Genomic DNA, 15,326 nt, shown 5'->3' on the forward strand with positions numbered 1-15,326 from the left:
TACAAAAATAAAAAAAAGTTCTGTAATTTTTATATCAAAAAACCAAAAATAAAACAATATACTAATTTCACAGATCCGTTGCAACCTGATTATCCTCAATTTTCAAATTTCAATCTAATTGGAAGCGAATGAGCAAGTATCACGTCTACACTTCGCAGTTTAAAATGTATTTTATTTCGCAGGAAAAGTTGGATTGTTCCGCAATAAGCGATGAATACACACCAGGCGATTCCGCGCGATACTTCGACTGTAACGCGCACTCATGTACGAAACGCGCAAAACTCGCGAAAATACCTTACGCGATAATATCGCATCGCCGCGCCGCGCATAGACGAGCGATCGATATTGCATGCAAAGCCAACGACGGTCGCGCGCGGCTTCTGCTACCGCAGCGTCTTTATGCATTTCCGACCGGAAGTGGCTAGAACGCTAAACACTAACTGTTATCCAGAAGACAGAAACCCTATCGTAATGTCCAGTAGAAAAAACATCCTTTTCGTGAAGATACAAAGCTCTGAGACGAATATTCTTTAAGACAAGACAAAATAGAATTTGTTTAATGAATTAATTTGCGGAAAATGTTTTGTCATTAAAAAAATTAATTCAAAGATTATATTTGATATTAATATATTAATATTTAAATCAATATTAATATATTAAATAAATATCTGACTATAATAGAATAAAATATTTCTTTCGACATGTAAAACATTTCAACATTTTACATGGCAAATATTCCCATTGAGTTCAATTGCTGCTCGGATATCATCAAGTGTTATTCCAGTTCTTTCCTGCGATTAGGAAAAGCGATTGACTGCATGAGGACTAAGTGATGATCGTTTAGTGTCAAGATATATAAGAGGAATGGGTACAGGAAATCGTGGTACGCCACGTATTCCGTTACATTTGAACGCCGATCATGGAATACAAATGAATCAGATAATCCGAATGCATACGCAGCGACTCGTAACCGCGGCGTGCGTAAGGTCAAGACGGAATAAAGACGTTTATTCATCTCTGTCACGTCAATACGTTGAATCATGCTAATAAACTTGAATTACCACTTTCAACAGCTTTGATTACCGTTTATTTTAAATTTCTATCGAATAATTATCAAACAAGATAAAAAGTTGCGCTCTGCGCGAAAACATTCAACCCTTCAATAATATTTTTAATATTAACAAAATGATGGAAATGTTTTTTTTTCTCTCGCAATTTTCTGTGCAACTTATTTCTTTCTCACTGCGCTTCAAATAACAGAAAAGTTTTGCCTTCCCTCTTTCGTATAAGTACGTATCAGCCTCAAAGGCGGATTTCTTTACTTTAAAGTATATATCGTAAAATAAAATATAAAATTTACGTTTCTCTCTCCTAAATTCAATATTTTATGATCATTATCTCAGGCAGTGAAATATTCGAAAAATCGACGCAAGATTTACAAGATATTAAATATTTTTTGTATAAAATTTTATATTCAAATGAAAAAAAAAATCCTCGTCTTCTCGGCGTGAAAATTCTTTGCTTATCTGTCGCCACGTTCGACCGCAGTCGTTATACGAGTCAATGTACGAACGATTGCGCTTTAAAAGCATTTCACGCATGCACGAGGGACAAGCGAAGGGTGGCGGGAGCGGCAAATGGAGTGGCAGTGTGCAGTAGCTTAAAGTGCGTGGCTTTGTTGCAGCGGCACGCCGAATAAATCTCTGACGTAAAGTCCCTTTGTGAGATTCATCGCGGAATATTTTCAAGCGGACGATATTTCGTTTTCGAGAACTTATATGCAAAACGTATAATATATTTTTGAAAATGTAAATATATTGTTTTATTAATTGATAATCACAGGAGTCGATCATAATTTTGTGCACCAATTAACATTGCATGAGTTTAAGGGATGTTAAAAAAAAAAGAGAAAACAATCAAAGTCTCAAAGTTATCGTAAATTTTCCTTAAATAGAAATAAAGGATTATCCGTTTCTCTTGAAGAACCTCTCATTAACGAGACTGTTATTGTCAGTTGTCTTAACGTGTAATTACGTCAGTCCATGAGTTTGACATTTAGATTCAATTATCGATGTGTGTGTACTATTCGCACGCTAGACGGCTGACTGAACAACAACTTCGAGAGCCACTCTGTACAACACGGTCGCTCATAGTTATTGTTTTGCTTGCCGTCGAGAAACGATGACATAGTGCACTGGAACTCCCAGAGGAGAGTGCGCGACGGCGAGTTTATATTGCTGGCGCTTGAGCGCCTTATCTGTCTCGTGTTCACAAAGTGACTCTGGGAACGTACACGATCCGAATGCTGCATGTAGCAGCAGCAGCAGCAGCAACAGCAGCAGCAGCAGCAGAAACCGGTCCACCGTGCAAGCCGACCGCAGCGTCCCGATGCAGCGTCATTCCGGGGATATAAAGCTCGCTCTGTGACGAGCCTTTCGGAGAATGGCCACGTCTTTCGGGATAACACGCGAAAAAAAAGGAGGAAAAACGACGACCCGGTTTCGCACGGCTACATTTCTCGGTAAAAGATGACCCGGAGAGGAATGATACATATTCGGCATTTTTACGCGGTCGTTGTTTTCAAGTGCGTTTCAAACGTAGTATTTTTAACGCGAAAATTCAACGTTATTGTCGTGGCGGAGGTAATTGTGATTTCTGTCGGACATGTAAACAGTGTAACTTATTATTTTCTAATAGTAAAATTGTACACATTTTAATCGAGTACTCAAGTGATAGAAGGAAAAGCATGAATAATTAAAAATCCTGGTTTAAAAAAAAAATTGACGGTTTTAAAATAATTACTTTAGTAAATTACAGAATTTTAATCAACCTCTTAAGTTATGTAACTAAATTTTCATCATCTAATATGATCTGTGTACAAGACAGCTGTACAACAGTTTAGAATAATACCTTTAAAAATTTGTCCAAAAAAAAGAGAGTTGCAAAATAAAATAAATTGCAATAAATCAATATCTTTAAAGCGAATAAGCAGTGATAAAATTATAGAACCGTACAAAAAATACCAAATTGATTAAAAATATTTTAAATATTCGGAGACCACCGCGATTTCATTAAAATGAAAATCTTTAATTTCCCTAAATATTTTAAAACAAAAGAGCTTCAAAGGTTTATATTTTTCTTAAAACAATGAGGTAGATACAACACTCTTTTTCCCAGTCCTCGCTCGAAATTTCGATCGCCGTCTTATTATCTTTTCACTCGCGAACTCGCGACCCACAAAGCGCATCCCCCCGTGACCCAACTTCGGTTCCCAGGCTTGGGAACCCCTGCCGTAGGTCAATACTCTCTCTCGGCGAGGTTCACCACCACCACTACCATCAGCACCTCCACCACCGAGTCATCGTTGTCGTAGTGAATCGATCAAATCGATTCCGCGGAAAATGCATCGCGAGCGTCACACGACGCTTTCCGACGGCGCTTTTATCTCGATCTAAGCCCCTCTCGAGCCTGGCATAAGGAAAAAAAATCTTAGTTCACGACACTCTTTCATCTTCTTCCGTGTCTCCGTCGACTGAGTCGCCGTCCCGCTGCTCCCGATCGTCATCCGCCGGCGAATGAACTTTCACCTTAACGACCGCGTTATGTTCACGCCGCAGCACGTGCTCACTCCGTTTTCCAACGAGTAAGAAAGACACGCGTTTTGAACAGAGATTCTTTTGCGCCAAGTGTCGTGGGAAAAAGGGCAGACGGTAATGAGCGTAGTTTTCTTTAAAGAATTTTCTTTGACAAGAGTTTTACCAACTAGAAATCTAACAACGAGGTGCGCTTGTTATAACATTTTTAATAAACAGATGCAAATACGCATGAATTTTATGCATATAATATCTACGCGATCTCTCCTCTCTATTTTACGATGCATTTTTAACAAAATATTTACTTCAAACAGCTGCGCTTTTGCGTGAAATTCCTCATACTACTACGGATTAAATTAAATTTTGGAGTTAATTAACGAGGGAATTATGCAACCCTTGTACTTTGAAGATTTACCAGACTAGTCTTTTAATAACGTGATCATCACAGCATGCGTGAATGTATCGAACGCCTAAGCCATGTTAATTGTTAAATGGGAACAAACACGTGAGTGTACTCGAGCGAAGTTGATAAATGATAGGTTAACACCTACATTTAACACGCCTATATTGATACACGATATCGCGCCAAGCTATATTATACTGCATCAAAATTGTTCGGATACTGTAATTTGCTTCTCCATCAACGAATGAGTAATACACGCGATAACAAATAATTATACTAAAATATTGCGCAAAAATATGTGTTCCAAACAGAAAATTATATTACAGGAATGGGAAATGTCGTCTCCTCGAAGGAGGCGTCAGTTTGGCGCGTGTTAAAAGGACTCTCGCCGCAGTACAGAGATTGCTCAAGTAACCAGAATGTAGGTTCATTCATCGCCTGCATAATAAGCGCACTCATAAAATTCCAACGGACGATTTCCTCTTTCTCTCTTCCGCTGCTCGTTTTAATATTAATGAGGCCGTCGACGACTCGCGATTCGATTGCAAGGTGCCTTCTGTTAATCGCGCAATTATCGCACCGATGCTCGTCGGCTATTGATCGCGCACTTTAACTCGTTAATTGCGGACAAAATCAATCAACAGCCGTTTTAATCGTTTATGATTGTACGAGATTTTCCAGCGTGTATGTAGTATTATCGAATTCAAAATTAATTTAAACGAAGAGAAAAATTTGTCTGGAGAAAAGAATTATCGCGTAGAAAATAAAAAATATATTCATAAGTAATGTATTATTTCAATGTGCGATGATCTCATTTTTTTCCTTACCTTTAATATTTATAATTAAAAATTATAATTGATCTAACTAAAATTAACTAATATAATTAATTATGTTAAAATCTGTATGAAAACTAGCATATTCATCTTCTCAAGAAAGTAATAGTCCCGTAAATCCGCAGAAGAAAGTAAACAAATTCCTATCTCTTATGAAAAAAAGATTTCCAAGCAATGAAGAAAAACGTTGAACTTTCTTCTTATAATTTGCATCGCTGTTCATTAAAAGTTCGTAAAGTATTACGCTTTAAAGTCGACCTCGAAAGTACTTAACGATCGAAATGACTGGTTGTTTTGAGTTCGCTCGATAAGCGAAAAGGCGTTGCGAATTACACACGCGTCACAAATTCGCGCAAGCGTGAGCTCGTAAAAGCGTTTCGCTTATGAATTTTCCGAGCCGACGAGCTCAGCGAGAGTGTCGGCAACGATGCGGAAGCGGAAGAGACGTATTTACGTCCTTATTCGCGGCAACTTAGGATTATATTATGCCTAAGAGCTCGGCATTTGCGTCAATTATCGCCTCCGTCTCTCTCTCTCTCTCTCTCTCTGCCGCGTTTGTGCCGGCGGTCATGAAGAATTCAACGTCCGTACGAGAATAAATGGCTCGATGTCGCAAATCTGGGCCATCTGAGCCGCAATTCGATTCATTATTCGACGAACGAGGGAAAACCGTACATCTCATGGTATTTTCTCGTTTGAAGAGCAAAATATAATCACGATGATTTGATTACGCGCACATCGAAAGGATGTTTGCGTCGTATTTAGAACACAATAATGGAAAGAATTGCATTAAGGAAAGAAAAGAGAGAAAAGATAGAAAAATCTGCTATTTTTACGATAATTAATTAATTTAAAATAATCAAATAATGAATAGCTAAAACGATACATAAAAAACAAAGTAAAAAAAGAAACAAAAAAAAAAATAAATTAAAAATAGAAAAAATCTATTTTTAAAATAACTAAAATAAAAAAGCATGCATTAATAAAAGTATAACTTTTTTAACAAATAAAAAGGTGAAAAAAAGTTTAGTGTCTGAATGAGCAATTAGATTAATAATAAAATGAGTGACAGATTAATAAGATGAGAGAAGCAAAACGAGCGAGTAGAATAAACAACCTAAACGCGACAGTTCCGGAAAGAGATCGAATCCTGTAATTATCGGAAAGGCTTCAAGCCAAGGACAAAATCCGCTTTGGCGCGATTGGAATTGGGTTGCCACGCCGCGCGGCGTGGAATGCACCAAAAGTAGTTTGCAAATCGCCGGCTGGATACAATGCACTCTCGACAATACGCCGCTCCGGAGCGGACGACGCGGACAATGCGCCGAGAGCGATTGCACAACCCGCGCCGCGCGGCACACTGACACGCTCGCTCGCTCGCCTTTAAGACGACCCGTTAATGCGTCACACGTCGCGCACGTGTCCTCGACCTGGACAGAACAGAGAGTACCAATCCTCCTTAATTAGCGCGCCCTTTCGCAAAGGGCGGCACACCCTGTGCGCGAAATTCTATCGCCAATCGTGCCGCCCACGTGCCGTCGATGCAATTCCGCTCAATTAAATCCCCGCTTCGCTATTATTTCACGGCGTAATATTTTGTAATAACGAATTACCATGCTGTTCCGTAAATGCAATTAAATTATTCTTTAGTAACGACAAATTAACTTAATAATTTTTAATTCTATTGCTCGTAATTGGACGTCCCGTTCTGAAAAAGTCATCAAGTAAAAAATACTGCACATCGTGATTTTTCTCTACCTTTGATATTTGCAATGAAAAACCTTCATAATTAACCCAAATCAAATTATAAAATTATGCGAGCTTATATGGAGATTTAAATAAAAAAATTATTAATTCTGAAATGTAAAATGGTAAAAATAACTTATTATAAATTTTATATAATTATAAAATTTTTTAAAATTTATTAAGACAAAAGATTGCGATGTAAAATGATATAAAATATCGATGTGAGATGCACTCGTTGTCGAACGAGAAAACTGTCTTGTCGCGGAGAACAAAGTCGGATTGTGTCACGATATAAAAGGGAAATTTATAACTTTTCTGGATATCGGCAGACTTGAATGACGTGATTGTTGGGCTCTCGCGAGTAAGTGTATGTATATGTATATATATATATATATATATATATATATCTGGGCCTCTCTCTTTTCTTTCTCTTTTCCACTCTCTCTTTAGCTGCGGAGAAATTATCGCGGAACGATATCGTCGTTTCTTTATTCATAAAAATGTGTCAGAGCGATTAGCTCTTGTGAGTCGTGCGACAACTCGTCGACAACCTTCTCTTCAGAGTCGAGATACTTCAACAACTCTTACCATCGTGCATCCTTTCGCGCGTCGTTACATTTCCCCTCGCGTTTTGCTTATTCCCGGTCCTGTCTATTTTTTACAACGAGCCACAGCTGTTTCGTGACTCATAATTCCCACGGAAGCATTCTATAACTTGTTATATATATATATATATATATATATATATATATATATATATATATATATATATTACGTATTATGTACATAAAACAACAAGAGTGATTATTATTCATTAACATAATAAGCCTTCTTTCAATCTTCCATCGATTAAGTCAATTCAGTTTCAGTTATACCTTTGAACTTTCGATTAAAGTTCTAATAAAGTTCAATTAAGATTATTGGAAAAATAAAATTTTATCATGTACATATTTTTCTTAATTTTTTTAAAGAAAAAGGACTTGGGGTCTGCCAGAAATCTCTTATTTTCAACAAGTCCCGATTTATGGAGAAAAAAATTAATCTCTGCAAAGTTAGCATACCATTTTTTTAAATTTCAATATAATTAATATTTCAAAGAATTCTAGAATTGCTGATATAATTAAAAAATTCTAGCAATTAAGTGTAAAAAATAGAGGTCTGAAGATATATGTGTGTGTGTGTGTGTGTGTGTGTGTGTGACGCTAACTTTGCTTGAAAATTATGTTAATATAGTATATTCGATTCTCTCTTTCGAGCACAAAGACATCTTCAGACATCTTTTTATAAACCAACGTCAGCGCGATAGATAAACATAGCGTAATAAGACGCGTAAGAGTGAGGAACTCTCTTTCTCACGATTTAAATACGCACACACGGTGAGTCACAACAGCGCAGCTGTAAGCCGCTACACTAACAGTGTATCTTCCATCGCTCCTTCATATGACTCACGAATTACAGTGTATTTTTCGATCGAGGGTGAAACCCTCGACTTAGCGCACCCCCGTCGGAGCGTCCCGAAAGGCGTCGCAAGGGAGGCCTGGCCTCCTTCGCCATGTGTTGCTCGGCAGCGGTTCGAGAACCATTTTGTGATTTGCGCGCAGCATTTCAGATCAATATAGCAGGGAAATATTATAACTTATAAGATTTCGGCTGCTCTCATTATTTTACTCGAGAACGTTGCTTGGTGCTTTACTCGAGAATCGTTGTTGGGCTTACCGAGTTGGGCTCGCCGTTCGGCTTCTCCCCGTCCAGTATCCTTTGGCGTAGGGCGAGTCTGTCCAGACTGGCGAGCCTGTAGCTGCCACCGGCTTCGCGATCCCGGCCGAGTCGTTCGGCCGTGCCGCCGCCGCCGTTCGAACCGGCGTTAAAGCTCGACGTGTACTTAGGCAAGGTCGGCGGCGGCACCTGCCGCGCCTTCTCGCGGCTCAGCATCGTGCTGCTGCTGTAGAGGAAGGACGAGTTGCTGGTATTGTTCGGCAGGCCGCCGCCAATGCGACCCGACGGCGAGACGCCCGACGACGCCGTGGACGACGCCGTGGACGACGACGACGACGAAGTCTTGATGCCGTTGCTCTGCGTCCCGCCCGCGGTGCCGTTCTGGCTCTCCATCGTCGACATTCCTCCTCTTTTATCCCGCGAAACGGGCTATCCGTGCGTGATTACAAAGCCCGTTTTCCTTCTCTCCCTCTCCCCCTCTCTCTCTCTCGCTTCACTGGCAGAAGATCGCCGCGGGGAGATTCAAAAGGGGATTTAATCCTGAACCGAGAGAAACACTTAACAGATTCGCTCGTGTTTATGTGATACGTGTCTGACATATGCTTGCCATTTAACACACGAGATGCGTATGTATGTAGAAAGATTATTGTACTTTGTCAAAGTTTATCTTCCACGATAGCGAACGTGTTAAACGGAAACGCGTGCTCTCTGAGATTGCTCGAGATTTTGTTGCTCTTTGAAAGATATGATGCAAAGAGGTAAACTTAATAAAAATAATTTTTTAATAATATATACAAAAGATAATAGTGCATTCATAAAGATTACTGCGTACTCAAAGAATCTGTTAATTGACTGAATCTCAGAGGCCACCATTTCGATTTAATATTGTAGAATATTATAGTAGCGAATCTCAATTTCATAAAACTGCGATACTCGCAATATGAAGACTAAGAAACATTATTTCTTCAGCTATTTATTTAATTTGATGACTCATTATATTGTTTCCGAATAAAAAAAGTTACTTTTTATGTATTACTTATTAAATAAATTTTTGAACCTTTAAAAAGATCTAATTTGTAATATTTATAAATCATTCACTTCAAATAAATCATTTATTATTGCTTACAAAAAACAATAGCTAATAATTTTTGTCTACATATTCATATAATTATCGAATATGTTTTATGAAAAAGAGTTCAATTGCAGAAAAATCGACGACACGATAAAAAAGCTTAGTGTTATGCAAAATCAGCTGACGCGCGAAACTATGCATTTCAGAGTGACATGTGCTGATCGAAAAGCTGATCGTTTCTGGGAAACTTTATCTGGAACTCGTATCTTCTATTCCATTAAGCGAATTTGTAAGTACACGATAATGCTCTTATCCTGATTCATTCGATAATGGAAAAATGCGGTTGACTGTGATTCTATGATTAAAATAAAAAAAAAATAGCAAATTTATTTCGAATTTTTAAGTGTTACTCATTTTTGGAACAATTATAAATTCTTGACGATTATATCGCAGAGAACAGAGGGTCAAAAATCTGGATCACATTCCATACGCGCGCGTCACTAAAATCGTTGCTTACTTCGGCAAAATTTGCGGGAAAAGAAAGAGAAGCCTTTCGATCAGAGGCGTCAGTGAAACATGTCGAAAATCGATATCCGAGTGCGGTTTTATTTATCATTATGAAACGCAGAGCGGTGCTCTGTAACAGGAGAGCCGAGAGCTCATCTTACACGCCGCGAGAATCACAGGACGACAGTGTTCTCGTTTCGACTTTGTATCTGACAAACGAACAGACCGGTATTTCTCGAGATCAATCGGCAAAGAAAAGAGCAAATTTAAATATGAGGGTTGTGAACCAATTCTTAGCTCTTGAGTTTAAAATCAAGCGTTGTTTCTTGTCTGAATGCGTAAGATATTTTGCTCATCAATTTATATTATCATAAAATATTTCAGAAAATTCAATATTTCATATAAATTAATAAAAATTTATGTAATATTATCTACTGTTAATTAACAAATGTATTATTAATGAGTTAAATATTATGGACAACGATGCGTCTCATTGATTTACATATAAAATGCAACCAGTATTAAGAAGCTACACTTTTATTAGAAAGACTAATTATATAATATAATAAAAAATAAATATGCGTGTCGACAACTGCAATTATTAATCGTGTAATTGAACGCACGTTTCTCTCATCAATAAATCAGATTAATTCCAAACAATATATTCTGCATTTCATACGGAATAAAATCTTAAATCAATATTGACAAACAATCTCAATGTTCTTAATTCAATATTGAAGAAAAATAAGGAGTGTGATTTCACTTGTACACACCTCATATTTAAATTTTTACGGCTCGAATGCTCGCGGTGTGTCTACGGTTGTTTACGATTTGCAATTGCTCATACACAGCTGTCTGAGTTTCGACTCGATGTATGACTCCGATATCAGGAATGCATCGGAGTAAAAGTAATTACGTGTAAATAGAACTCCACGAAAAGTAGCTCCTTTCGCTTCCGTTTAAACTTTGCATACCGGTTGCAATCGAAATCAAGAGAAACGCTTCGTAAATGCGAAACAAGGGATCCGACAGCTGTCTGTAAGCTAAATTTTTTGACGCTAACTCTGATTGACAAAGTTAACTTGAGGTCAAATAATTAATTTAGAAAAAGAGAAATTTTTTTCCTCTGTTAATCAACAATAAAACTTCAATTTAGAAACACAAAGCAATTAAATATATAATTATTTCATTGAAGCTGTTGGCGTAACAGAAGCTAAGTTTTCTATCTTGTAAAAAGGATTAAAACCGGCATTATTTCGACGAATGCAATTTGCATAAAACTATGGAAGAAAAACACTCCGCGCCGCGTTTCCATTGTCACGGAACATAGAAACCCTCCTCGTATCCGCTGTATCGTCGACTCGCCGAAATTACACCGGTTTTCATCCTTATCCAACAATAAGAAGCAATACTTCAGACCAGAGTTATAGAGGTTACGCGTCCGTTCAAAAGCTTCTAGTGCGAATATTAATAATGGAGCTTTGCGACGACCAAAGTAATATCGAGAACGAACGTTTTGCTATCCGGGCTCTTTCAAGAGCAAATCCCGACGTTCGTCGCATCGATATAACTCAATGTCTGAACGAGAAAACCATCGACCGTCCTGCGTGTACTCGACGCGTCTAGCTTGGTCGAAAATCGAGATATCGCAGCACGCGTACTAACCGTTCTTCGTCCACGCTGTCAACGCTCGCTGCGTAGGTGGTGCACGCGAGATACGAGGGTTGTTCTCACACAAAAGATAGACAGAGGGATAAAGGGAGAATGACGGGAGTATGCGCGCGCGCCCGAGAGCGAAAGGGACAGCGAGAAAGAAAGGGAGACACGAAACGCGCGTCGCACTGCGTGGGTTCCGCGAGAGCCGGGAGCCGGTGATGCCGATGATTCACGCTGTTGACGAGCCGGCCGTGCGTGGCCGCGTTTTCACTCTCACTCGGCCGTTCATCGCGCGAAATTCCGCTCGCGCAGAATAATGGAAAAAAAGGAGAAAACGCGGTGCACAAACGCATACACACCACACAAAACGAAACGCCACAGATCACACTAGCGCGTTCTCGAGATGGTCATGAAGAACACACGATGTAACCACCGCGCTCGACTCAAATGTACTGCGACGACCACGCCTGACGCAGCTGCCACGAACACGAGAGGGCAGCAGGAGAGAGAAATAGAAAGAGAGAAAGATAGAGAAAAAGAGACAGACTCAATTCGCCGCGCAAACGATAGCCAATCGCGACCGCCAGCCACGACGACGCAAACGCCGCCAGAGAAACGTGCGGATCAATCGGCGTACCTATTACGACGGCGGCAGGTAAGCAAAGACTTGACCGTCGATATTACAGCGTAAAATAGCCGCTATCATTGGCCCTTTACAAGGGCTTTGAACGAGTGAACACTTTTGCTTTCGTTTGCTGCGACTTTCGTCGCGCAGTGGTGTGTAAATATCATTTCGCGGATGAACGCTTTTGTTCTTACATAGGTTTTAAAAAATAGTGAACTAGTAAATAGTGAATAAAAGAGGTAGTAAAATATATGTCTTTTTGTAACAATTTAACGAAATAAATGACTTCAATATTTATTTTTCTCGAATTTGTCACTTTGACAATAAATAACTGGCAGCTCTTTATTAATTCTACTGATACGTAAGTTAAAGAAAATTGACGCAATATTTAAAAAATTATAATAATTGAATCATTCATTCTAGAGAATAAGTTATCATTGAATTTTCACAGGAAATTTAATATTGTATAATTATCGAAGATGCAAAATTCACGCAACGCAATCATCTTGAAAAAAAATTGCAGAAATTATTCATTTCATTAACATTGAGTATTGCGTAATTAACAGTTAAAATTACTGATGAAACGCAAATAAAGATTAATACTTGATGTATGACATTTGTTTCGAAAGATCATAAAAGACTATCGTCATTTGAGATTTTCAAATCACAATAGTAATATGATTGAGAAAAGTTATAACAGAATAAAATTGTGTAATAAGAGATTCTGACAGAGAAATGAAGTTCATGAAAAGTAGTTTGCAAATTGCAATAATATTAATTGTCACTAATCAAATACGTGCAGAAATAAAAAGTTTAATCATATTTCTGTAGAGCTTATTCCTTATAATTTGTTTCGGTTATCCTATTTAATCCTATTTAGATGAGATTCTTAAATTCTTCAACAGATCAATTAATTAATTGATTAATAGATATATGTAAGTTATTATCATTATATATATATATATGTTTTCTATCTTAAGTGCTTTCGACAATTGAACGATTAATATCGCAATTCCGTGGCTAACCGCAATTTTTTGCGACTGAAAAGTAAACTCGGAAAGATTGTAAAGTAAAAAGTCGATCTTATCAGACATTCTCAGAGTCAACGAATACACTACGATAATCGCGTGTCATAAGCGCCCCGGATGACGACGACGGATATTTTAAACAAGACGATTGGCTCTAAGTGATTCGAGCACGCACGCATACTAGACGATCTTGATTCTGCGATGTCAACGTTCGCGCGATTGCATTGTCTACCCGATCGTCGCGCTTGTTATTCTAGCGCGTCCACTAGGAAGTACGCACAACGGAATACTCGGAATGTCGTTGAGGCCTTAATTGGCCATCGAGCTAATAAGAGCACCGAACCGTCGACTGTGCGTGCTTGCGTGCGTGCGTGCATACGTATGTATGTATGTATGTACGTGCAAAGAAACGAGAAAAAAAGGACTTCTCATATGGAATGCAGTTCACGACAATGCATCGTCGTTCGTGACCATCGAATCAGATAGGAACTTCGATTTCTTCGAAATAACTCTTTCATATTTTGCGAATCGCGTGATGTTTAGTATTAATTCAGTGTTACGCCCGGTATTAATTACATATCGATTAATTTGATACTATAAGGCATATATCTATGCATTGCACAGATAGATAAAAAGTTTAAAATGTTTTATTTTACTTTCTATATCAATAATTCCGTTTGGTTTGCGGCTAAAAAAGTTTTACAATTTTTTATTGATTAATAGAGATTCCAAAGTCATGTGTTAGAACTACACAGAAAGAAGACTTTTGTTGAAAGATCTGATAATTGTGCCAGATACAGATCTGAAGATAAATTTTGTTCGACAATCAAATATTTATCAATAGAACACTCGATCTTTTTCATATCTCAACAAAAAGTTTTGACAATCCATACACCCAAATTGAGTGCTCTAAATGCTTGATAAATTTTAAATGTCCAACAAAATTTATTTTCAGATCTTTCAGCAAAAGTATTCTTTCCGTGTACATACATACAAAATCGCAACTTCGCTTTTCTAAATATAATTTATGCAATATCTTCGCTGTTTTAACAAATTTCAAAGCAAGAAATTATTCGATTATTTATAATATCCATATAATTGACAAAAAAATTATTATCATAATCATATTATATTATGCCATATATTTAGATAAAAATAAATTGTTCAATTGCAAAAAGCTCCAACTAACAGAGAAACGAAGTTGTAGGCATTAATAACTGGTAAAAATCTGTTATAAAATCGTTATCGAAAGACACTAATGATCTACCTGTTGAGAGTCCTTGTTTTTTTGACAATTATATCTGGCAAGCATAGCCGGATTTAATCGACGTCTCGCCGTCGCCGTCGGTGCTTCCGTCATCGCGGCTTGTTTATTTGATTTTTGCGTCAAACTGCAATTCGCTGATCCACGAAAAACGTCTCACTTTTACGAGTTTCACTAATTGTCGCGCAAATAACTCGATATTGGCGTAGATACGAAACATTCACGCAAAATATTGCGATTGTTCGATCGTGAAACGCAATCACAAACGGACTCAAGAATGCGAATATTGCTGCGATTTTCTCACCAGTCAGTCGTTCTTAATCGTTACTACGTATGATAGTGAAACGGGATTTACTGATAAAAACTGACTGGACTGGAAGAATTTTTATCTGTTCGCAGTATTAAATCGACACAGTGGTTTGAAACCGGAACGACCGCGGTTTGGAGACAGAACGATAAATTTTATAAACTAGCGTTCGGAGAGATATCAGAACTTCGCAAATAAATCTTATTCTAACATTCTCTATTTTAGAAACTTCATAAATTTCCTCAAACGTGCCACCATTTATTACTATTTATTTAATTAATAAACTTATCGATGCAATTTATTATTGTGCATTGAGTTTAATAATTAATTAATTAATTACTTATTTGGAACAATCTAATTTTACTAAAAAACTTATGCTTTCAATATATATTTGCTTCAGCTTCAAAATTCAGAAAAATATCAATCCAAATAATAACAATAATATAAAATAATGGTAATAAAAAAGGCTAATGAAAGACTAGAGTTCGCAATATAAATATTTTGCAAAATACACAATAGTGTTTTATCTCATAGAAATACGTGGCTTAAAAATGAGATATCTAATATCATCTAATA

At 37.6% G+C, this 15,326-nt stretch overlaps 1 protein-coding gene across 7 annotated transcripts in view; it reads right to left on the bottom strand.

The window, feature by feature from the left end:
- Window positions 1-15,326, bottom strand: part of pnut (septin 7-like protein pnut) — a 36,166-nt gene that overhangs the window by 17,279 nt on the left and 3,561 nt on the right. For 2 of the 7 annotated variants that reach the window (XM_067347914.1, XM_067347912.1), the window contains exons 1-2: window positions 11,536-11,982; window positions 8,292-8,831 (exon numbers count right to left, since the gene is read on the bottom strand). The exons of 1 other annotated variant lie outside the window; for it this stretch is intronic. In XM_067347914.1, coding sequence (XP_067204015.1) covers window positions 8,292-8,693 — 402 coding nt within the window. In that variant the 5' untranslated portion in view covers window positions 8,694-8,831; window positions 11,536-11,982. Of the gene's footprint in view, window positions 1-8,291; window positions 8,832-11,535; window positions 11,985-14,446; window positions 15,009-15,326 lie in introns of those variants that run through there. 4 more of the 7 variants (XM_067347913.1, XM_067347910.1, XM_067347911.1 and 1 more) reach the window with 4 other exon arrangements.

Source organism: Linepithema humile, chromosome 1 (genome assembly GCF_040581485.1).
Source record: "Linepithema humile isolate Giens D197 chromosome 1, Lhum_UNIL_v1.0, whole genome shotgun sequence".
Taxonomy (NCBI): domain Eukaryota; kingdom Metazoa; phylum Arthropoda; class Insecta; order Hymenoptera; family Formicidae; genus Linepithema; species Linepithema humile.